At 42.9% G+C, this 25,322-nt stretch overlaps 1 protein-coding gene across 1 annotated transcript; it reads right to left on the reverse strand.

Moving 5' to 3' along the window:
* Positions 1-386: 386 nt before the first annotated feature.
* On the reverse strand, positions 387-25,013 carry DTL (denticleless E3 ubiquitin protein ligase homolog). Its single transcript, XM_069851021.1, has 15 exons — positions 24,941-25,013; positions 23,292-23,417; positions 21,726-21,824; positions 21,351-21,412; positions 21,139-21,259; positions 20,478-20,543; positions 19,211-19,323; positions 18,473-18,546; positions 17,423-17,526; positions 16,358-16,462; positions 14,219-14,331; positions 10,459-10,548; positions 8,516-8,654; positions 3,226-4,082; positions 387-1,806 (listed from the first exon to the last, which is right to left on the reverse strand). Exons 1-15 carry the CDS (start codon positions 24,987-24,989, stop codon positions 1,717-1,719), a joined length of 2,208 nt encoding a protein of 735 aa, XP_069707122.1. The 5' UTR covers positions 24,990-25,013; the 3' UTR covers positions 387-1,716.
* Between the last annotated feature and the right edge of the window lie 309 nt (positions 25,014-25,322).

Below are 25,322 nucleotides of genomic sequence, written 5' to 3' on the forward strand. Positions count from 1 at the left end.
AGTAGGTTAGACTTGAACTGGTTTTTCTATTTCTGTTTGCACAAGACAGAAATCGATAAAAGACACTAGTCAGATAATCACTTTTTAAATATCAATGTTTTAAACAAGAAGTGTAAAAAAATGCCTGAAGCACTATGTTGCCTTTCCCATTTTCCTAATAGCATCTCCTCAAAGACTATGAGATGACGGCCTGTAGTTCAGTAAACGAGAGGAGGTTATTCCAGCCCCTATATGTACCTCAGTGCTCCTGCTAAAAGATGCAACTTGATGATAACTACTTTTCTTTTTTTAAAAAAAAGCACACTACACATTTAGATTTGCTTTGTAGCTGTAAGAGACGTTTCACAAAAGTCAGTTTCTTTCAAGTCATTTATTTCCTAGCAAAATACAATCTACAACACAAAATACAAACCAGCATGTTTTCCTCTAATCCCTTTCCCCTACCGTACTATACAATGCTACCCTAAAGTAGGTGTGAAAATTTCAGATGGAAAACATTAGTTAGTTGGATCACATCCCCTCAACTCTTTTGCAGTAGAAAAACTTAATAGGGATTTAGAGGTTTGGTTCTGTTCTTTTTTATATTAAAAGCTTATTAGAACTCTTATACCAGAAGACAGAGTAAATGCTCCAGCCTAAGGTATCAGATTTCTACTAGCTCCTACTGGGGAAAACACGGATGAGGAGTTTGTATCATTAGCCAGCAGGACAGTGATCTCATTTCAGCACCAGTGACGACTTACAAGGCAAAGCAATTAATATTAATATGTAAACTCTGTCAAGTGCTTTCTAAAATGTCAAGTGCCCCTTCCCCACTTTAAAAGCTATTATTTTATAGACATGGTATTATAGAAGTGTTATGAAGTTATGCTATAAGCAGTTACTAATGCCTCTGCTACAGGCTTACCCTGTCAGAGGTGACTGAGCAACAGGCTGTTATGGGATGACTATTTGGGACAGGTCAAACTAATTTATCTAATGCACCTTGCCAATATTTTATCTCAAAGAAGTGACAAACTGTTGGCCTCAACAGATGTAGTGCTGATACTTCAAGAGCCAGGTAAGTATATGGAAGATTTCAGACTGCGAGAAGCAAGGGGATGGCAAGAGGAGCACAGGCATTATGTACATTATTATAGTTTGTCTCCTCTTAGACTATAACCACCTTTGGATGGGCAAGGGTGTTTAGAAGTCTTTTATTTAACACATTCACAACTTCCCTGCTGGAAGCGAGCAGTCATTGTGGTACTAGACAATAAAGGTAGAAATGCCATTCAGCACAAAGGGGCTCAGATCTACCTCCAAGAAGTTTACACACATTCCAACACTTGTTTTTTGGGAGGGTGTAATGATTTAAACGTTATTCTTAAGTAGACCAAGTTTCAACGGCAGGTTAGTAACATACATAGAAAAGCTATATGTGCCTGTCAACAATGCACAGTAGAGCTGCTTCTGTCTTTGGCCTATAACAGTTGCCACATAAAAAATACTGGTTTTTCTTTATTAAAAAAACCAACATCATCTGAACTCAGTAAGAGATCATGAGTATCTGTAATTGTGTACATTTTCCACATTCAACTGATTTCAAGTGTTAACTGCTCTAAAAACAGGAGAATAAAACCCCATGTTTATGAACGTCTGACAACAAACTGTAATCCTCACACATGGTTGTTGACATTGCTAAATCTGGTCTTGATATCACAGCGTCAACATCCGTCAGGTGCAACTGCTGCATGCTGCTTCAGTCTCTGGCTTTTTGTGGAAATATGTGCAGATCTTCCTCATGGAAATTGAGGTGGTTGCAGCCTAGGACAAACAAAACAAAACAAAACCAACAAAAAACATTTCTTGGTTAACTGTTCATACGTAGTAGGAGTCTTAAAGTCGCCCTCCAGTTCAATAGCTTCCCAAATAAGATAGTAAATGAAAGGTTCTTTACAATAATCTGTTTGTCTCATGGATAAGAGGCTTACCACCCACAGGAAACACTGGCTAAAACCTAGGAAAAGCACCCTGGCTGATGGTGTTCCAGGCGCCTTCTCAGGCTTTACGTACCGCTCAGGAGCATCCTGAAAGCTGAACTAGAGCTTCCTGGGCAGAAAAGATAATTATTCTACAATAATCTTTCGCCAGAGCAAATCTTCCATCTTGTGTACAGCATAAAGCACAAGTAGTTGTAGGTTTACTATAACCATGATTTCTTGGTACAACCACAACATGAAGAGTTCAGGAGCTATGCGTAATTTAATGAGTAGCGGCTTGCCCACTTCACATCTTGTAGAAATGCTGGAAGAGGTCAAATCATGTAAGACATGAGATACCTTACCAAAATAAGTCCTAATAAGCCTTAATGATGGCAACAACTTCTAGCATCAAATACTCAGTTGAGAGTACAACTAAAATTTGATGAGTGGAACTTCACCTAACATTTACTGAAATAAGACTCAATCTGGTTTCCTCAGACTGTAGGACTTACAGTTCAGTTTCAGACATGAGTTGAGTCTGGTTTGCTTTAAAAAATGTAACTACCATTTCTCAGTTTACATAGTAAACCCTCATGCCCACTTTTTTAGTTACTTTATAAGCTTAACTTTCAGATCCTAGGATGAACTTTGTGCCAGGCTTCTCATACATTAAAAGTAGGATTATGTAGGTCATGTCCTGTCCTCTGACTCTTTCTCTATTTCTTTATTTTCTGTTAGTTTTCAGTGGAAGAGATTGATGGCATTTAATGCCATAGTTTTAACATGGTTAACAGATTCTTCTGCTACCTGGGCTAGAATAAAATTTAGCTCTTTCTCCCAATGCTAAAGTGGCTTTCCAGTAATATAAACAGGCAGATGTGATGATGAACACAAACAATAGATCTGCTGGGAACGGTGCTGTCACCATAGTGCTGCTCAGAGTAAAGCTGTATTTCAGATGATGTCTACATTCTTTGAACACCCAGCTGGGGACAGGAAGGATCTCTGAGCTCCTGTGTGCCCTAATTCCTTTTAAAGCGAGGGACACCAACATCCTAAAAATTCTCTTTCTGCATGGAGGGGATTAGTAGATAACAGCATTAATATATCTGGCTTATTGGGCCAGAAATCATACCTTTTGTCCATAATCAAAGGGATCAGATAATTCTTTGAATGCCTGAGCAGGAGAGAACAAGCATGGGGATAGTGGCAGCTGGGGATAACTTTTGTCATAGCTATTGTCACTGACCATCCCACTTACAGTTTTCGGTGAAGTGGCCACTGCCACAGCCTCTTGTCGTTTGGCACCAGGACTGGAGGATGACAGGGGGCTCTTTGACATGCTCTGGCTTCCAGTTCTGCCAGTCCGGAGCTTCTCTCCCAGAGCAGACAACCAATTCTTCTTTTCAGGTGAACTATTCTCTTTATCTACTCCCTCAGCATCTTTCCCACATGGAGATCTGAAAAGATGGTGGGGAGTTTGAATACCCAACGGATTAATACAGCTTCCAGGAAAGGGAGGCTCTTTTGGGCTGAAGCCTTTGCAGTTGTTATCCAAGTCCGCCAGGCTGGGAAGGCCTTCATCACAAGCTTTTTGATCTGCAGCCAAGTGGCATAAATTCAGCTTGGATTTCTTAGCTGCATGGTCAAGTTCAGTCACACAGCTACAGGTCTGCAGACACTTCTGCCCCACATCATCCTCCTTGCTGCACTCAAGCCTCCTCTTGGCTCGCTTCTCTAACTGTGAATGTGGGACTTCAGGAGAGCAAGTGGCTTCCAGGAGACCTTGGGTGACTTCTGCTAGGGCTTTTCTAGGAGAAGCAGCCTTTTTCCCCACTTCTGAAGGAGAAGAGCACGGAGTCCTCATAATCCAATGTTTAATGGACATTTTAGAGGAAGAGCTTGGTTTGGGAGAAGCGCATGGGCTGGCTGCAGTCTGCTTGGCCGGGGTGCAGGCTGAGGCCGTCTGGGTTTTGAGCGCACCCGTCGGAGTGTTTGTAGACAGGGGAAGGTCTCCAGAATAAACAGGAGCACAGGCAGCCGGCCGTGGTGAGGAAATGCACGGGCTGCCCACTGTGAAGGCCTTGGCAGGAGTATCCTGTGGGCTGGCTGGCAGTCCTGATAGAGGAGAAATAAGTAATCTGATGAGGAACATAAACCAGCAGATTAAAGACAGCCTTTTTATAAGCAACCCTTCCAACTAGAAGATGAACTCAGCACTGACCCTGCTTCTCAGACATACCCTTTAGAATCAAGAGGTTGCCAAAATCCCTCTGATCTTGGTTAAACTGGTACATGTCCTATGTAAAGTTCTATAGCAGTCCTATGTAAAGTTCTGGTAAGTACAATACAGTATGGTTTTGTAATGTCTGATGTCAATCCCTTCTGTAATGAGCACTCCTGTGCGAGCCACAGCCAGGTGACTGGCAGACAGACAGACTAGATCTTGAATCTTCCAAGTGTATCTAGACTTGCTGGAAGCCTTTTTTTCAGTGGCTCAGTCCAGACAGCTCTGTACTGAGATGCTGCCTGAGAGCAAGGCTGGTTCCAGCCTACACTACCATCTTTAATGCCTGCATAACTGAGTTGAGGGACAAAGGTACTGTGAGCAGTCCCACAGGTAAATACAATGCCAAGGAAGCCTTAGCTATAATGCCCTACTATATGAAAAATGCACCTAGTCAGGTGTTAATAGTTGCCTATTTAAAAAAAATAAGTGAGAACAGCAAAGGACATAGGTTCATTCTCTTGTCTTTTTGCTGGAGGGTTTTCTTTAGTATGAAGATGGTGGTTATTTACCACATCCAAGGAAACGTGAGAAATTCTTCACTTTCTGAACAAGGACTTAAATTCCAAAGAAATGAAAACCTGTCACTGTAGTAAGTTATTTCTTTAAAACAAATTATTCCCAAACAGACATTTCACAGTGGCTTTTGAGCTCACTAGCCATGAAGTAAACCCCTCTGCTTTTAAAAACAGGGGCTCTGAATACCCAGCTGCTTGAAACAGTAGTCATAGGTAGGGGCATAAGGACCTCACTAGCGATAGGGGGAACTGTATACAGCAAAGATCTTGGTCTGCAGCAATATTAGAGGGGTTTTCTAACTTTTTATGGCACCCTCCAACAGAGAACAATTTAGCAGGCTTGTTAGATGCCTTCTTTCTCATTCATCTAACTTGCAGTGATGCAATTAAATAGGATAGCACCTTAGTTACTCTATGTATTTCCACTGCTGAGCACATGAGCTCTAAACTTGTTCAAGTATACCAGGGTTTTAACCCCAATTCATAATTCTCAGCATTAGCACTGTACTATAAAGCACTTCATTAGAACAATGAGAAGTCTAGTGTGAATAACCTGCCATTTTCTTTAGGAAATTAGGCTGCCTCACAAGTATCATGTTGAGTGAGCACCTACATGACTCCCATTATGTACCATACGAAGCCTCATTCAATCCTTCCTTTTACTGTACTATCTAGAATCCAAAATATAAATACCAGTGCATCAAAGCAAAATTAAAGAGGATCCTGTGTTGCTGAACCCCACTACAAATCACTAACACACAGAGTTAAAGGCTCATTTCCCGATAAAATTTGCTATTTCACAACAACTTGCTTCAATCTGGACAAAGAGAAAGTACCTGCCAAGATTAGTCTTTAATTTAATGAGCATTTAAAAGACAATAATATCTCAGCTGGCGATTAGTTGCACTTAAAAAATCTAAGCTCCTGGAGGCAGAAAGGAAGTAGCAAGCTCAGCAGTTCTTCATCCTTAATGACCATCTACAAGTTCATACAGCACAAATAATGCATGACTAGCTGGGTAGGAGCACTCTCAGTCCCATGCCAGCCTGAAAGTTATATTGTGGAGAAACTGGATAAGGGGAAAAGAAGCTATCCTGAGAGCTGGATGGGCATCGCTGCAAGCATCAAACCCAAACTTGAGAAACATCCCCAAACTTGAAATGAAGAATGCAATATCAGGATTTTTTAGTAAGACTGCATGCATTATTCAGGCTTCTACTAAGCCAGTTCCAAGCTGTTTCCATTTACACAGTCATTGCATGTAGTACAATACCATAAAAACTTGCAGTCAACCTGCATAATGCCAAAGCAGGTTATTTCAGATGTTTCCTACCTTCTCTGCTATAAATCTTTTAGACTGATATTATCAGTCTCCAGATTTAAGAGTCACAAATTGTCCATGCACAGGCTTGCCCCAAAAATTTAATTACACCAAAACACAGCAAAAGTAGAGCAACTTAAGAGAAACCACAAAAATTATTTCCAAAGAAAAAGAAACTGTGCTTGCTACATTTGACAATATAGGTCAACAGTCAATACACAATCCCTGTCTCACAATTTGTTCCACATAAATGGGTGGGGAACTAGCTAGATCTCATCCCAGCAGGTCTGAAATTGTACTTAGCTTGCCAGCTCTGAATCGGTTTCTGAAGATAATTCCTGAATTTTAACACCACGTGCTTTGTGTTCAAGAGCCAAGGTCAGCAGGAAGCCTGCTGTTAAGTTTGCAATGTCTGTGTACTTCCTTTTCCCTCCTGTGTTACTTTAATGCATCAAGAGTAAGGAGAAATAATTTATTTTTCTAGTATAATTGCCAAAGCTGACTTGTATAGCTTTAGTGTACAAGCTACTTTAAGTTTCAGGCTTCTGGACTAGATTTACGATCTCTTCTGCTGAAAATAGTACATAAAGGGATTTTTGAGACCTTTCCGAAGCAGAGTATGTGAACACACAAACCATTTACCGGCCTCAGAGCAGATCTGGCAGTCTCCCTGCTATTGTCCTGCAAACTTCCTGCAAGATTGTTACTCACTGGCAAAGGGTTAGAGGCAATGTTATCCCATCAGTGGGATTTGGAGACCTTCAGCCTTCATTTGTGTTAGCCAAGGTGAAATCCATTTGCACAGTGGCTAGAAAAGATAGGTGGAACACAGGAAGTCACACCACCAGCTGCTGGGAAGCTATTGCATTCTTAGTTTCAGAGCCACACCACAGAGAAACTCCTCTTATTTCACTTTTGTGCGGGTTTACTCTTTCACCTACTCTGCTGCAACAGAATGCAAGTTTCAGATAAGTCAAAGTAGTGCTACGGCTCAGAGCTCCTTTCTTCTGGTCTAGGGTACTGTCCAGTGAGTAGTGTATCTGTAGAGCCCAGATCTGCCTGCCACGCTGCATAACTTGTCTGATCGCCCAGGCTTTGTAGAAAGGTATTGCACTTATTAGCTAGCCTTAACATGGGAATAGACAAATGCTACTGATTGATTATTTCTGGAACATTATGATCACATCGTGATTGTCTACATACATGGCATTTGTCTGTATAGACATCCAGTACAGCTGTACACAGGTGAAGAAAGAGATCGTAGAATCATAGAATCACCAGGTTGGAAGAGACCCACCGGATCATTGAGTCCAACCATTCCTATCAAACACTAAACCCTGCCCCTCAGAGCCTCGTCCACCCGTCCCTTAAACACCTCCAGGGAAGGTGACTCAACCACCTCCCTGGGCAGCCTGTTCCAGTGCCCAGTGACCCTTTCTGTGAAAAATTTTTTCCTAATGTTCAGCCTAAATCTCCCCTGGCAGAGCTTGAGGCCATTCCCTCTTGTCTTGTCATTTTAGGTAGTTGTAGAGAACAATGAGGTCTCCCCTCAGCTTCCTCTTCTCAAGGCTAAACAACCCCAGCTCTCTCAGCCGTTCCTCATATGGCCTGTTCTCCAGTCCCTTCACCAGCTTTGTTGCTCTTCTCTGGACTCGCTCCAGAGCCTCAACATCCTTCTTGTGGTGAGGGGCCCAGAACTGAACACAGTATTTGAGGTGCGGTCCCACCAGTGCCGAGTCCAGAGGGAGAATAACCTCCCTGGACCTGCTGGTCACGCCGTTTCTGATCCAAGCCAAGATGCCATTGGCCTTCTTGGCCACCTGGGCACACTGCTGGCTCATGGTCAGATACCTGTCAACTAACACCCCCAGGTCCTTCTCCTCCAGGCAGCTTTCCAGCCAGACTTCTCCTAATATTGTGTAATATTGTGTAGAAATCTGTGCAGAATTCAGCTACCGGGCAGGAGGAAACAGTTCAGAGTACCAAGGCCATATATATGCCATCAGCCCTTTACTAGGTAAACTAACAAACTGGAAAAAGCATATGATCTTACTGCTCTCAGTTATTACTTGATATAAAGAAAAAGTGTGACTTGTTGCTACCGTGCATGCACTCATGACAGCTCTTCTGGCTGTTCAGTTACTGAACTTTGCTGATAACCACTGAAGATCTGCCTGCCCAACAAGCAATATTTGCTTTCCAGTCTGGTCATGCAGACCTTGGCATACTTGTAAGCTATCTCAGCCAGCCTGTCGTCTTGGTGGCAGAAGTATTTCCAAGTAGAAGTGTTTGTCTGGCTATAAGAATTATTATCCAATATGAAGAAAGCAGAAGACTAACAAGACAAGCCAAAGACTTCTGTTGGTACAGAGAACAGCCAAAATTTGGAAGTCATGTGGCAGATATCTCAGCCCAGGGGCCTTACCTCCTCCACGTTGTTCTTCTGGTTTCTTCTGAGTCACCCAGCCTACCAAGTTGGTTTTGCTGCATGCTGATTTCTCCTTCTCAGGAGAACGTCGTAAGCGCCAAATCCTCACAGTGTTGTCATCGGAGCACGTGGCAATCTACAGTGTAAATTAGTTTGGTAGAGTAACCAGGGCATAACCTATAGATCACTTGCCAAGTGACCTAGAACAGCTACACCAAACACACCACAACAATATGAATGAGGGAGAAGCCTGGTTCGGGATGGGTACAAGAGTTGCCGATAAAACAAACCAACCCAACTCTGTTTCCTCAATGTACCAGACAGCAGTATTCCCTTTAAAGTGGGCAAGGCTACCAGCCTCATGTCTTTCTGCTTCAGCAATCTCATTTGCCTATAAGAGTTGGCAGTCTGCTCAGGGCATACTTTGAGATTTCAATCACTTGGTAGACAAAAAATGGCCAATGCTGCTTTTTGCACGTGCACCTAGGTCTGTCCCTGTTACTCGGGGCCTTTTCTGCTTGGGGATAAACATTTGCAACACACTGAGAAGGTGACATTGGAAGGCTGTTGCAGTAGCCTTAAGCGTTATCTTTTCAGAGTCAGATGTCAGCAGTATCTGGCAGAGAAACCAACTCTGCTAGAACAAGAAACATCTGTGTAGATTCTCCACTCTAGCATCACACATTCAAAAAGGATCTGTGGAATCTCATCCGAAGAAGCAGCGGAACCCAGATAACTCACATTTTATGGCTCTCTTTGGACAGATTAGCTGGTGACTCACATGGGAATAAGCAGAAAGAAAAGGAAATGCTGTGGCCAAAGTTCATAGTAATCTGGATGGGAAAGTGTTTTTGCTGTGACCTCTGTAACACCAATATTGGCCCTACAGAAAGCAACTTTGCCTTTCAAATCACTCCAAGCAGCTTCTTGACCCATCTTGGCTCCATACTTTCTACTTTTCTTCGTGCTTTGGCACCTATACAATGGCTGACTAGTCTTACCTGTGTCAGTTAACAATTTTAAAGGCTGCATTTCCAACACATCACGATCAGGACACTGGGCTATCTCTAAATCACGGTTTTCATCTGAAATGCTAATTCTCATTTTTGTGCATCATACAGGTAGAACAATTCCTTCTATTTGCCTGCAAAACTCCCATCCTCCTCATTGCAACACTTTTCTGTAAACCCAGGGCTATAATGCAAGCTAAGGAAAATGGTTGACTTGCTCATTACTGTGGGGTGGAAGAAATTCTGGGTATTATTAAGATACCATCCAGGAGTTTCCAGGGTCATTTCTCATTTTGAGCTAGGCTAGTCATTTGAACCAACCTCCTACTGCAATTCTTTTCCTTTTAGTGATACATGGTGCATAATTACTGACCCAATTTCACTGTAGGTTTTTGGGTGTACACACAAAGATGTCATAAAAACAGCTCAGATTTTGAAAAAAGGTCACAATGAAAAGTGCCCATATGTTTTTTAAAGGACATTCAAAACTTCTTGCTGCCCTATACAAGGCTAGCAGATGTATCAATGGTCAGAGAGGAAAGGAAATTGTAGGTATGGAACCACAGAACAAGCTTTTGACTTATTAAATCCCTGATTAAATGGTTTCATAGTGTTGTCTCTTACAGGTAGTGTCACAAGCTCTCATCAGGAGGGGTCTTTGTTCATTTGTAGTTTCCTAGGTCTAATAAAATAGTCTAAATTATTTGAAAATAATGCAAAAATTCTAATATATTGTACTCATGTGACAAGCTTAGTTTACTGCGCCCCCGCCAAATGCACATTTCTAGCCCTTACGGACTAAAAATTTCCTCCCAAATAAATAAATACATACTGCTGCAATAAATAAATACTGCTGCAATTTTGTAAAGCAGATGAGGCCACATCACATCTATTGTTTCATGGGAAAGAAAATTTGCCAAAAAAACAAACCTTGGTGAAGTCTGAAGGACACCAAGCAATGGAGGTAACCTCTTGAGAGTGACCAAAGAGTATCCGTGGAGGAAGGCTAGGCTCAGAAACCTTAAATAGTGAACAAAAAAAAAAGTATACCATTAGATGCCCTGCAGCCTCATATACATCACTAAGAAAAGACCCCACAGCCCAGCAGTGAAGCATGTGAATATTTTCCACCTTTCCTTTATGAGACGGATAAATCAACTGCCCTCAGCCTGTCATCACGAGGCAACAACTGATGGAGCCCTAAGAATCAGTTCATGTTTTGTTTCTACAGGTGAAGCAGCTAGTCAGCCCTGAGATGCACTGACTTGCCTAGAAATACCCGTTCAATTTCTGCTAAAGACAGGATTTCTGCCTCCAGAGTTGTTAGCACAAGTTTTTTACTGTATTAAGTACCTCTGCTTCTGTGTAAGATGCTTAAGAAGTTTGGGAAGCCCATACCTTGAATCAGGATAGGCAAATACATTCTGCTGACATTTTACAAATGTCCCAATCACAGGTCAATGGTTTATTAAAAATATAACCCCTCCCCCCAACAAAATTCTATAGATAACCCTTCACTGGCTTCAGAACTAGCATTTTTGCAACTGCCAAGTGCCTGTACCTCCTCCAACCAACCAGCTGGACCAGAGATCCTCTTAAGAGCTTGTAAAATAACTCCCTAAATCACTCAGGCTCATTAAACTGATCACTATTTCTCTTATATCCTTCATAAAAAATCTTTCTTCTGTTCTACGGTATTAGTATTAATCTTCAATTACTGCTCATGTAAGAGACAGATACAGCTGAAGCTAGCATTAAGTGGCCCAAGGAAGGAAAAACAGACACATAGACACAAACACACAGATTATATCCAAGTTTTGCATGCTTTCAGCAGGCAATCCTTTCTGGAGCTATGAGTCACCGTTATTGATGTGACATTATAAGGGGGATTTATCAAGGGGATTTGCATAAATGACTATGTGAATGAACAGTTTCTTTAGCGTGTGGGTGAAGGAGTAGACATTACATGCAGATTTCAAAGGAAGATGCAAGACATCGGGGAAGGCTTCTGATTTACACACAAGTTTTCCTCTCATGGATCACCTCCTACAACAGCCTGCAGACCTACAACTGAATATCCAGCTTCAGATCTTAAAGTTGTTCTGATACAAACAGGTTCATCTTAACAGGCTGATTTTTTTCCCTGGCATAGCTAAGGCAATCACTTGACTAAATATCCTCCTAATGCCTTGGTCAGAGTATTCCGTTCTCTGCCAAAACATGCAATACCATGGAAACAAACCCCCTATTTAGAGAAAAAACAACAGGAGATCCGGGTGCAGAGAACACCTTTGTTTACATTTAATAATGGTCTTGCTATACACACACATAACAGACACAATAGTGGTCTAGTAGCCACTGATTACTGAAAGGAAAGCAGAGGAAGAGAATTATTTTTCCTGGGACACGTTGGATTTACATTATACTAATGTAAATTAAACCAACTTATATTATTGTGAACTAAAGGAGGATGCACAGTTATAGCTCTGTCCAGTGGGCCAGTCTGCGCATGTTAAGTCAGGGTTAGCCACAGCACATGCTGCTTTTTGCCTGGTTTGACAGGATATTGGTGGGGAAGTTGGAGCTATTGTGGAAAGGTTAAAAAGAGAAACCTAGGAAATGAGACTTTGTTACTTAATCTGCTCACTGAAACAGCTGTTGTATCCATCTTCACAACTCAGCATAAGATGGTGTATGTAGTTTCACGCACCATACAACACAGAAGAACTTATTCCAATGCTGGGACAGAGCAAAGGGAAACTTAATATGGTCACCTCAAAGTGGTCTGTACCAAAGGATTCAAAGGACAATGGAACAATGGAATTTTAAGTCTATAAAATATATTTTTTAATTACAAGGAAGGTAGCTTAGCTAGGTACCATCTTTGTAGAGAAAAATCTCTCTGCTCTCTGACTTTTGTAATCTTAGGGTTGTTCAAACATCAGTTCATTAATCAACAAACTAGTAATTAAAAAGAACAACACAATGAAGTGAGTGTTCATTGCCTGGAAGTTATTTATATATGGAAAATAGACTGAAACAGCATCCTCGTCAGCAATAACTTCTATCCACACTATTTCTTGGGAACTGCTGACCCAAACACAACTTAGCATCACTGCAAGAGCTTCCCAAAGAAATAACGTGTGAATATCATCTTGCTCTGCCTTTCTTTCCTTAGACAGGTGTTCTCTTGCTTTTTATTTCTCTTTAGGTAATGAAGAGCTCTAGCTTTCCCTAAGGTCTTTCCAACATTACCTGTGAATTGCTCATGCTATAGCTAACCATGTTTTTTTTTTTCACAGCACAGAAAGTCCACATCCCCGGAAAAAAATACATATGTTTCAGAGTCAGTAAAATTTGCCAACACTTAAACCAAATTAAGAAGCCTCTAGATATGAGAGATCTTGAAAGAGACAGTTTTGCTGGAAGTCCAACTTTCAAACATGACTATGGGATTAAAATAAAAGTAATCATCTGATGATTTATTTAATAAATATGCAGTATAATCTGTCACTCGCATGTGATAGCAACAGAAGCCTTCAGTACATAAGTGCATTTTAAATGTGCTTAAATACTTAACATTCGAGATGTAATGACATCCTTGAATGCTCTCAACCCAGTCCTAGCCAGTGTTCCAAGAAAGTATCAGAGCACGTGAAACACAGGATGTACAACCCAGGTTTACACAGGTATTTTTGCTGAACTCGCACAGAACACGAGGAAGGTTAAAATTACACCACTTGGCATGGGAGTAGTCACGTTACTGCACTTCTGCTACTTCTGAGTAAGCAACCTAGCTGCTTACAAGTGTTCTCCAAATCAAAGAGAACGCAAGCTCGAACCACAACAACTGCAGGCTGGCCCTCTGCTCTCAAAGGTTTGCACTTGACTTGCAAACTAATTGTGAAAGTTGTAAATAAGTCAGCATTTGTTAAAATTTACCCCAAACCTGAAAAAAAGCAGTCACCTGTAATTTACATCTATTCTAATTCAGATAAGAAATCCACACTGTTCCTATATGGCTGTCAAGTATGGAGAGCATAACTCGAAGCATATGCCTTATTCAGAGGTCTCTGCTATTAACTTGGTGACATTTGCATTTGCTACACGTCAGGACAAGATGGCAAGTGAGGAAGCCTCTCGGCTGTCAGATGGTGCTTTGGAATTTTGCTGAAGGCTCTGGCTGAGGCCTTGCTGTAATACAAAGGCTTTAACTACTGTAAATTAAGCATGAGAAAAAGCTATGTCTGAAGCAAGAGCTGGAGAAAGGTAAAAGGACGGAAAGATTGTCCTTTAAAACAGTTAAACTGTTAGGTGTCCAGTAATGTGCTGCACTGCTAAATATGAACTGAGAACTGTCTGTCTACTTGTCATAGCTGGCTGAATCACCAAGATTGAAAGAGGATTTCAATGCCCATTAAAACCAGATTAAGATCAGCAACTTGCAATAAGCAGCAGTGATGAGAGACACATTGATGGCAGGAGGTTAGCTCTGTTTTACATTAAACAGTTACATCCAGCCTTGACGGCAACACACCAGAACATGCCAGAAGCTAACCCCATACTGCTGTAAGTAAGAGTGGAAGGCAGAGAGTGTCCTATATGAACATGAAAAGCAAATGAAATGAAAGAGTCAAGCAGCTCTTGCTTGAGTCAAGTTGCATGGTTGGGTCTCTCCCAGTTGCTTTACCTTCCAGATGTATGCGTTGCAGTCACTTGAGCCACTGACCAGAAACTGGTCGTCTGGGCTTGTGCTGGATTTGATGTAAAAGGTTGAATTCTGGTGCCCACTGAAAACTGCCACTGTGAGGAGAAAAGAAAAACAGAAAATAAAAGCACCACTCAATGCACAGCCATGCAGTTGTGGTTGCACAAGCAGAGCTGATCTTATAGGCTTTTGCCATCTAGCGACAAATCCTCTGGAGAAAGTGGCTGCACCGCTCCTTGGCTCTGGGCTTCTGGGGCAGGCAGTCTAACTGGAGCCCTTCAGGCCTCCCAGACAAAGCAGGTTTAACTGAACAACTCTCTCCACAGCATTAGGAAGCAGCGACTGTTTCCTTAAAGCTTTAGCTTTAGTTGTAAGCACACGGAAGAATCACCTGGGCTGTCACACTACACTGGTTAAGGCTCCTTGTCTCTTCCTCTCTCAGTCACCATCACCATCCCCACTACATTAACAGGGGCAGCTGCACAGAAAACATAACAAGGGCCTTTTTACACCCAGGCAGCAATGAAGGTGCTTGCTGCTCCTTCCTCCTGCTGTGAGCGTCTTTATTTCATCAACAAAACTTGAATCATGTCAGCAATGCTCGCTGGTTGCCTATATTCAAAGCCTCAGTAGCGTCTGCTAAAGCCTTAAAATCATCATCCCAAATGGCTGCTCTTTCCCCTGTTGTGAAAGGAGGGAAGGTGGCAGCCCGCACAGGAGCCGAGTGTGGATTTAGAGCACTCAGCAGCACCACGTCCTGTCCTCTCATCAGGGTAGAAGGGGCAAGTTTCCCAAGGCAATGCCTTAACCTGTCCTGTTTTAATAGCATTTTTGGCAAAGGTGGCAACCCACAGACCAGAGGACAAGCCTTTGGTGGTATTTGAAAAGTTTTGAGACCCTAAAAGATCCCTTGGTTTTGACCTGCATCGGTGCAGCTGTTACAGGACAGTGAGTCCTATCCTAAGCCAGACCAACCAGCAAATCCTGCTACAGTGAGGATTTCCTCAAGTCCCCCTGCAATCTAAAGCTGCCTGCATGCCAGATAAGCGGACTGGGATGCAAGCCAGTGAGTGAGGAGTCACCAACCTGCAGGCAGGCACTGCCCTCTGCGGGAAGAGTAGCACACCGACAAACCGCATGTATCTCATCCAGCTGGATGAATTGAGATTGCTCCCTCGGTTTTATTGGCTCCACACAGAAAGCAAGAGCTCCATGAGGAGGCTGAGAGCAGGATGCCCTGTGCTTCAGAGAAACCCTGCTCCCGTGGGAGGGGACTGGATGGTGAGCATATTTCCATAGCTCAGCCGTAGCTCCTGAGGTTAACCTCAACAACCGACTTATTAATATTGACTGCTTGCACCACTTCTGGACCTTGGAAGCAATCCCACCCACCAGACTGCCTTCCTGAAGAGCAGACAGAAGGACACGTTGTTCCTTTAATTGTAATTAACTGAGAGGCTGAGAAAAGGCAATGGAAACCAATCATGTGTCTGGCTGGAATGCATCTAACAAGTTTCGCTGCTTTCTGTGAAGCAGCCACCGGCTTACAACAAAGCAGCTTAGTGCACCAAAGTCTGTGGCCCGTCTTGTCAATGTAAAGGTCACAGATGCAGAGCTGAAGGAATCTAAAAAGCTGAAGCATCTCCACAGTACGCTGGGGATGTTTTTTCACAGAAACTGTGGTAGAAGGTAAATTTAAAAGACACCTTAAAATATCTGAATATGACCATTTTACACAGATTCAACTCCAAGAGCCTGAAAAATCAATGATTGCCAGTAAGCAGGAGATTCAAAGTTGCTTCAGGTTGGTAGCAGCTGGACACAAGCCATTCCTTGTCAGATAGCATGCAAACTATCTTCAGTCTCACTCTGGGTGAACCAGTATCTGCACTTATGTAAGTTTTTGTGTGGTCAATTTTATATGAACGGCTTAACACAAAATTATGAACAGCCCATGTAATAGGTGCTTTCTCTCCTGACATAAGACACGACATAGACATAAGAGCATGGAAAAGGTTTCCTTATAGTCCAATCTGCTCTCTCTAAGTCACAGTGAGAAATTTGCCTTTCTGTGCTCTCTAACGTCTCTTTTGCAGCTGTTTCCACAGATATCATGCTCACCTGGAGTGGTCCTTAAACTTGTCATATTGAACATGTAGATACTGTCATCAGTGCAGTTAGCAAACAGATTAGCACCAGTGGAATCCAAAACCAGGCTAGAATACCCTATAGACAAAGAGAAGTTCTTCATAAGAAATAACTCCACAAAAAAACCCCACATTTTGGAAAACAGGCATGCTGAAATAAATGCCTAGAGAGGGAAATTTGGAAAGGATCTCTATCACGTATCAGATTGTCATTGGAAATGTTAATGTTTCACAGAGCACTTGTTAAAGAAGGAAAATTTCTAGCATAACATCTACAATTTCTCATGAGGATTTAGGGTAATATTTAGAGAGGAATCTCATCTCCAGAGCAGACAAGCCATTTACTTGATAGATTCAAATGGATAACAGGAACAACCACTTGTAGAAATAAATAAATAGATAGCCTCACACCTTAGTAAAAAGACATCCACTGATTTGCTAGTGATTTAAGTTCAAGAAAAGTCTTTCCCTGAGAGGAGATTATTTCACAGCCAGCTCCTTGAGGATCTCCCTCATGTTCTTGGAACTCACACTAACCATTACCACGTCAAGACAACTGATTAGACAAGTCATCAGGAATTACTGTGTTGCCCCAAAGCATTGCAAGGCTTTAAGATACAAAGAAGCACAGAACAACATGAACAAGAGCACTATTGTCTTTGATAACAAACAGCTTCAAGTATTGCTTGAGTCTGGAAGGTTATTATGTAAAAACCCAGCCTGTTATCTCTTCAAGATACAGTGCAAAGGAGTTAAATCTGATTTCTACTGATGCATCAAAATGACTAAATTCTACCTGAAGAGCTCTATTATTCCCTCATCTCCATTTCTGAAAATGCACTGCTGAAGCTTATGCAAGTTTTTTGTCATGGGTGCAGTGATACAAAAGTGGGGCACCTTCACATTTCAACTTGAAAATCTGACATTGGCAACAAAAATACTGCTGAGCTTCTAAGTCTGATCAATAATTGGCTAAGAGATGGCATTGTTGTTACTTCTTAAATATACTTTAATATATATACATCCTCCAGCAACTTACCGAGTTTGCGAGTACTGGTCCCAGGGTAGCAAAAAGACTTGAAAGGCACAGGGTCCTGACGGTAAGTGGCATAGTTCTTCCGCAAGTCCCACACTTTAATCACACTGAAACAGAAGAGCACAAGTGTATCTACCTTCAACACTTCTTTTGCGGTGCTGATATGATCTTTTAAGAGCACAGGAAGAAAGGTTGCTCATTACTGAGGGGTGTCCAGTGCTACGGAACTCAACTGAGCAGAAGTAGAGCAGAGATGTGCTGAGAGCAAAACAATTGCTCATCTGAGTATGGATAAAGAAGCAGCACTGTCTTCTGTAACTAACATAAAATGCAACAAGAGGTACTAGACAATTTTCTTCAACTAGTAAAACGTAATACAAGGATGCCTTTATACTCCTGACTTGCAGTTTTAAAAACTAAGTCCTTAAATTTTTTTCTTGCTCTTCAGAAGCAAGACTCTTCTGGAGCCACAGGCAGGAGAGTCAATTTTATCTGCCCCAGAAAGGCTCTGATCACATGGAACCCGCTAAAGAATTGAGTCCTGAGAGCGTAATTGCCATGCTATTCAAAGAAACAGTTTGCTCGAGCTCCAAGATGCTGCATCGGACCTGGCACCTAAAAGAATGCATCTTTTGTAACTCAAGGCAACATTTTCTCAAGCACGCCTACACATATCCAGGCACCAACCACCCACTTACATCCCAAAACAACTCACTGTCTAACAATAGTCTGTTTACATGTGGTCCCATAGGTCCATGAGAATAAAAAGACGTAATAAGAACTGCTCTCATTCTGCCTCAAAGCTAAAACACTAAAATGAACATTTACTACATATGCGCAATTTGTCCCAGCACTGCAAACTTCAATAAGGAAGGCAAGTGGCATTCAGCTTTGCCAGTGCAAGTGGGCAGCGTAGCTCTGCTGATTCTACCTCGGTAACTCTCAAGCCTTTGGGTCACTAAATGATCTTAGAAAAAAAAAAAATCTCCCAATCTTTTTGTACCACTAAGAACACACAGAATAGACAGAAAAGCAGGTATCCTCCCTCCTTACCCATCAACAGCTCCTGCAGAGATAAGAGTGTGCTCATCCTGAAGTAGCACCACAGTTACACTCTGCTGGAAATCCTTAAAAAAGAAAATAAAAAAAAGAACGAACTTTATTTTCTTTCAAAGTCAGCAAGGTCTTGCTGCTTAGTTCAAGGCTAAATGAATACTGAAAAAAACCTCCTAGCCAGGCAACCTGGAAATAGCAGATGCCATTTAGGACACAACAATCCTTCAAAATACAATTTGCACTGAGGAGTAAGTGTTTGGGCAGCAGTTTGAGATGATACCTTTCATGTATCATCAGTGATAAGAGCTGCCTTCATCACAAGTTTTAATAGCTTAAAAGACAACGTCCTTCTTCAGCAAGACAGTAATTTGTGTGCTCATATTAGGTGGAAAAAAGGAAAGAAAGAAAAAATTATAACATTCCTTATTTCCCCCTCCCCTCAAAAAAGGGATGCTGGCCACTCTTTTCTGCTCTGAATAAAAATATATGTATTTTCACTTGGCATTAGCACAAAGATAGGTTTGATGGCACGTGGGTTGTTAAAAGACTAAACAATGTCTAAAATTAGCCATAGTGAATGACCAGGTCACAAAAACTTACTCCTGCAAAGATAAATGGAAGTATTTACCACATTCCAACCAATTATTTCTCACAATAATTACTTAGGAAAACTTCTATAAACAACATTGTCTCCAGAAGAGAGGCCTATGTGTCATCTGCTCCCCAGATACCTACCACCAAAGGAGCAAGTCCTCTTAGGTTCTGCCTCTTCTTCAGTTTGGAAGGAGTCTGCTTGTCTACCACATTGTGTGCTCCACTGATTTGATTCACTTGCCTATAGAATCCATCTGAAAGAAATCAAAGACATCTCAATTAATAGTTTCTATGCAATTTCGCTATCGCTTGAATAAAATAGGCATCAGCTTAAAGTAAGTTCCAAAAAGCAGCTGAGACTAACCTTTAAAATCATTAATGTATTCCAAAAGAAAAATCGTTAGTTACATACAAAACCAATGAGAAGAACACAATAGAAAACAGGAGCCTATACCGCAAAAAATTAGGGGTCAATGTAGCGTGTAAATTGAAGCTAAAACCAGTCCAGGCAGGCTGCCTTCGTCTGGTCTTCAGTGTGCATCTTGGTCTGGAGCATTCAACCAATTTCATCCCAAGCATAATTGCATTCACAGGAAGGTTTCCAGCACTTTTCCACTTTATTTTGTAATGTTCTACCTAGCCTTTTCTCTGCTACTTCTCACTTGATGAAACTTACTGCTTTATTAGAGAAAAGAGACTTTTCTACTTTTTCTCCCTATACCTTCCACTTCAGTCATGTGGGGCCTCCCTTTTTCTGCTCTTGCCAGTTTGAAGAGCCAGGGAACCTGGGACAGTTGAAAGTGATATATGCTCTGGCAGCTCAGGCCAGGAAACTTCTTGGACAGAGCAGGAAACTGAGAAGAGGCATAAGGGAATGACCTGACGGTGGAAGGAGAAGCTCCAGAAAGAGAGAGGAGCAGAATGAGCTCACTCATGCATTTAGTAGGTGTTTCAACAATACATTCAAGTTGCTCTCAGCACTCACAAGCTCCTTTGCTGCTGCACTTTCTGCCTGCCTTCCTACTCCGGCAGCAAGTGTTCCCAGCTTCACTTCATCCCTCTGGATGCTCTGACCTAAGCACTCTCACCATGCCCATCTACCTCCATGTTGTCGCATACGGGGTTGTATTCTGTACCCCCTTACCAATACACAGGGTATTATCAGGCTAGCATGTATATCCTGCTGCAAATCCGAGACTGTTACAAAGTGGAAAGACGTATTATACATAGAAGAAACACCTATTTCATCCTTTTGCTGTACAAAAGCAATACACTGTTGCGCGACGATCCTCTTCCTCTTTCTACATGGTAATCAAAACCATTAGTCCAACAAGTACATCATCTGGGTACGTACCACTTTTATATGAGATACTGAGGTCTTTTGATAAATAACTGAAAGTTCAGTTACCTTTCTTGTTGCATCTGGTATCCCAAACCATGATGTTTCCATCTCTGCCTCCAGTACAGAAGACAGCTGAGAGAGGAAAAAAAAAAAAATGTGATATTAGCTTCCAGAAGTGTTAATTAACCAGTACAATGCCATCTATGTGCCTCTGGCCCTTCTGCCTCAACAACTGGGACGCCAGACCTGGAAATGCAAAAATCAGGCCATATTTTTTGATTTGTTTCCTTATTCATCGAATCATAGAATAGTTTGGGTTGGAAGGGACCTGAAAGATCATCTAGTTTCAACCACCCTGCCATGGGCAGGGACACCTCCCACTAGATCAGGATGCCAAAGGTCCCATCCAACCTCGCCTTGAACATCTTATTCTTCCTAGCCCTTTTTTACTGCTACTCTAGAGAAACCTGCTAATGAAAAGAGTATTTACACACTTACGTGTGGAAGTAGGTATCATATCTTAAACTTCCCCAAGATCAGAAATGCACAGATGTTAGCATAAGGTCACTGTGAAGTTCCAAACAAGTTAGTTTTGCTTCACTGGCTGGGTTGGCCCATGTTGTTTGTAACTGTTAGTTTCCAGAGCCTTTTCTTAGCCCCAAAAGTACCATTGCGCCAGGGGGAAAAAAGAAGGAAAAAACAGACAACAGTGAATATCAACATTTACCTTTCTCAAACCTAGAAAAAGCAACTGACTTGAGGCTACACTGGTGACCTTTGCATATGCCAAGAAGCTCGCCAGCTCTCACATCCCACACCTTGGCTGTCTGATCTCCTGAAGCAGTGACCTTCAGAGGAAAAAATAAAAACCTAAAGTCTTTATCTGCACACAGTTGCCAAGGCATTAAAAATAAAGTTAGCTGGCAAAAGACTGCTTACAATCCTGTGTTCCCCTGGTACCCAGGCAAGGTCAAATACAGCGTTTGAGTGTGCTTGCCATTCTAACAAGAAAACAAAAACCAAGATTAGTTCAGTGCATTGCAGCCTGATATTTTGCAGAATACTAAAGAACATCAGACACCGACAGGACAAAACTTGTCAACAACTTGCCTTAGGCAACAGAGAACAATTCACCTGCTACTGCAGTTGCAAAAGCACCCTCACCCTGCCTTTGTGAAGAAGACTCAGCAAGGTATATGAGAGGATTTAAGAACTGCCCACTTATGTTTAAATGACTTGCAAAAAGCTTTCTTTGATTCCAGTGCATCATGTACTTGTCACATCAAATGAAGATGCATTCTATATTATATTTACCCTTAAAGATGGGTTTCCTGGTAGTTTGATCTTCAGTGTCATATAGTCTAACAAATCCTTCTTCATTTGCAACTGCCAGTACATGCTCCAAATTTGGGGCTGAAAAGAAATTGAAATGTATTTGTGTTATGTATCTGATTCATAGTCTTGGCCCTGCTCTTTGTGAAGGGCCACAAACACTTTAAATGGCATACACAACAAATAGATAGCTGTGAAAATAAACAGTATTTTAAATGTTGAAAATACAGAAATATTGGCAGGCATTTTTTCTAGGGTTTTCACTCAGAAACTACTACACATTACTGTGACTGTGCTGAGGCACTGGCACAGGCTGCCCAGGGAAGTTGTGGATGCCCCATCCCTGGAGGTGTTCAAGGCCAGGTTGAGTGAGACTTTGAGCAACCTTATCCAGTGAGAGATGTCCCTGCCTGTGGCAGGGGAGTTGGAACTAGATGATTTTCAAGGTCCTTTCCAACGCATACCATTCTATGATTCTATGACTCAAAAGGCTCCAGGAACAATTTTAAAGATAATGGCCTCTTTCCCTAGCTATAATTGTTTTCTAATTACAGCTTTCTGTATCTATGGTACCTATCCTCTACAACCTCCAGTACTGTCTATTGATCAGAGTTGAAAAAGCTACCTTGGAGAAATTTATAAGATCGCACCAAAACTAAAGTACCATAAATGAAAGTTTTGCCCTAATCATATAACGATTTGGGTTGGAAGGGACCTTAAAGATCATCCAGTTCCAACCCATCTGCCATGGGCAGGGACATGTTCCACTACATCAGGTTGCTCAAAGTGTCATCCAACCTAGTACTGAACACCCCTAGGGATAAGGCATCCACAACTTCTCTCGGCAACCTGTTCCAGTGCCTCACCACCCCCACTGGAAAACTTCCTATTATCTAATCTAAATATACCCATTACCCCTCATGCTATCATGCACTCCCTAATAAGGAGCCTCTACCCAGCTTTCCTGTAGGCACTCTTTACTGTAAGGCTCCTATAATGTCTCTTCTCTAGGCTGAACATTCCCAACTCTGTGTGTCCTCATGTGGGAGGTGCTCCAGCCCTCTGATCATCGTCATAGCCATTTGCTGGACCGATGACCCAGGAGCTTCCATGCTTACTTCACTCATCATGTATTTATCATGAGGAAATACTACATGTAACAGCCTAGTGACATCCATCTACCTCTTTGATTCCTACATGCTGTTCTCCATCTTGTTCTATCCATTATGCATTTTTGAACAAAACCCACTTTTTCAACTACACAGCCTGGTGCTGTCACCGAGAGGACATACCTTGAAACACACAAAGCTGAAGCAGAGACATTAATGTAAATGATTCATGGTTGCTTCTTTAAGGGAATACTTTCTACTACTACATCTAGAAGCACCATGACCCAATTTTTATCATGTTTAGGTGCAGGCACACCATTACCACACTTTGAAAGAAGAAACTCTGAAACCAAATTGTGAGACATTCAAAAATAAGAAAAAGCAAAGAGTGGTGCCCACACCCCGGCCCCTAAGAGAGCCTTTTGGAAGGTGACTTTACCTGAAGAAAAAGTGCAGCCGAAAGGTGGGACCGGCATTCCCATTTCCCCATAGGAGAGGTGGTCATCTTCTTTGCTGCACTGGTAGCTATCCAAGAGATGCTGCAGGGGAAGCGGTGAGGAACGACCTGCAAGACAGACGGACTGTAACTGTACCAGACACTACAGACCTGGACATGTGGGGGCTATTGAGGCGACCAAGCCACCCTCTCTGATCTCATGGGTGGAAGAGTTTAGTCAGGGGCACTGAAAATGCTGGCAAATAAAACACTCTAAGACTCATTTTGGAGTTCCAGAAAGCAAGCATCCTTTATCAGGCCCGGGCAACACAAGGGAGCTATCTCCATCAATGGTGTGCAGTGAGACAAGAGCTGGGACAGGATGTATTTCTCACTTACATGCATATGAATAATTTTTCCAAGACATCTTATGCTTATTCTATTACTGTCCAAGAACTAATTTTAATGTTATTATCAACTTCACAACAGCCAAAACTCTTGCTGATTTGGAGCTTTAGAGCCAGATCCCTGCCCGATTTTGCATTGGAGGAAGGGAAAGGCGACAAACAGAGGTGATTTTCCAGAAAAGACATCTGCTCGGCACAGATCACACTGCACACAAGATGTTCTCTTCTCCAAAGAATGACCAGTATCTGGAAAAACACTGCTTGTAAGAAAACATGTTATCAGAGTGACATTTTGTCTGACTTCTAAAGAATACGATTACTTAGATGAAACTTAATTCCCCTTCTTGTAATAATAAGTGTTTCTTCTGTCACTGGCTATAGTAGATCCCAGAGAGGGGAAGGAGCTGGGAAGTTTTTGAGGGGGGAAGGAGATGGGAAGTTTTTTGGAGGGGGGAAGGAGCTGGAAAGTTTTTCGGTTTGGAAAGAGCTGGAAAGCTTTTCGGCGGGGAAGGAGCTGGGAAGTTTTTTGAGAGGGGAAAGAGCTGGTAAGTCTTTTGAAGGGGGGGAAGGAGCTGGGAAGTTTTTGGAGGTGGAAGGAGCTGGGAAGTTTTCTGTGGGGGGAAGGAGCTGATAAGTTTTTTTTGGGGGGGAAGGAGCTGATAAGTTTTTTGAGGGGGAGAAGGGAGCCGGGAAGCTTTTTGAGGGGGGGGAGCTAGGAAGTTTTGACAGGGGGAGAAACTAGTAAGTTTTTTTAGGGGGGTGGGAAGCCGAGAAGATTTTGAGGGAGGGAAAAGCTGGAAAGCTTGTGGGGGAAGGAAGCCGGGAAGCTTGGGGTCGGGGGGAAGTGAAGGAAGCCGGGAAGCTTGGATGGGGGGAAGAAGCCAGGAAGCTTGCGGGGGGGAAGGAAGCCGGGAAGCTTGGAGGGGGGGGAAGGAAGTCGGGAAGCTTGGGGGGTGGGAAGGAAGCCGGGAAGCTTGGGGGGTGGGGAAGGAAGCCGGGAAGCTTGGGGGGGGGGGGGAAGGAAGCCGGGAAGCTTAGAGGGGGGGAAGGAAGACGGGAAGCTTAGAGGTGGGGAAGGAAGCCGGGAAGCTTAGAGGGGGGGAAGGAAGCCGGGAAGCTTGCTGGGAGGGGGAGAAGCTGGAAAGCTTAGAGGGTATAGAAACCGGGAAGTTTTTCGGGAAAGGAGAAGCTGGGAAGCGTAGAGGGGTCCTGGCTGGCGGCGGGGATCTGAGTGGCGGCACTGACCGTCAGGCTCGGCGGCGCTGGAGCGGCGGAGCAGCGCGCGGCACAGCATGGCCCAGCACCGCTGCCGGCCCGCGCGCGGGCAGCTGGACAGGCGGACAGACAGACGGATAGGCGGGCGGCTTTCGCGCCACCAAACTCCCGCCAAACGCGGTCGCGGCCCCTCATTGGCCAGCCCGGAGGGCGCTTCGCCCCGCCCCCTACCGCTGATTGGCTGGTGCCGAGGCGCCGAGTCACTCAGGCCACGCCCACTCCACTGGAAATCATCGGGCGTCCCGCCCAGCCACGCCCCCTCCCGTTGATTGGCTGACGCGAGGATAAGACCCACCCCATCCGGCCACGCCCCCTCGCCCGCCATTCATTGGCGCGCGCCCGGCCCCGCGCC

The sequence above is a fragment of the Phaenicophaeus curvirostris genome, chromosome 2, assembly GCF_032191515.1.
Source record: "Phaenicophaeus curvirostris isolate KB17595 chromosome 2, BPBGC_Pcur_1.0, whole genome shotgun sequence".
In the NCBI taxonomy this organism is placed as follows: domain Eukaryota; kingdom Metazoa; phylum Chordata; class Aves; order Cuculiformes; family Cuculidae; genus Phaenicophaeus; species Phaenicophaeus curvirostris.

Coding starts and splice junctions, on each gene's coding strand:
- DTL (XM_069851021.1), bottom strand. CDS start 24,989: ATGCTGTGCCGCGCGCTGCTCCGCCGCTCCAGCGCCGCCGAGCCTGAC. Junction 23,418..24,940: donor CAGCGCCGCCGAGCCTGACG/GTCAGTGCCGCC, acceptor TCTGTCTTGCAG/GTCGTTCCTCACCGCTTCCC. Junction 10,549..14,218: donor GCAACGCATACATCTGGAAG/GTAAAGCAACTG, acceptor TCACTATTTAAG/GTTTCTGAGCCTAGCCTTCC.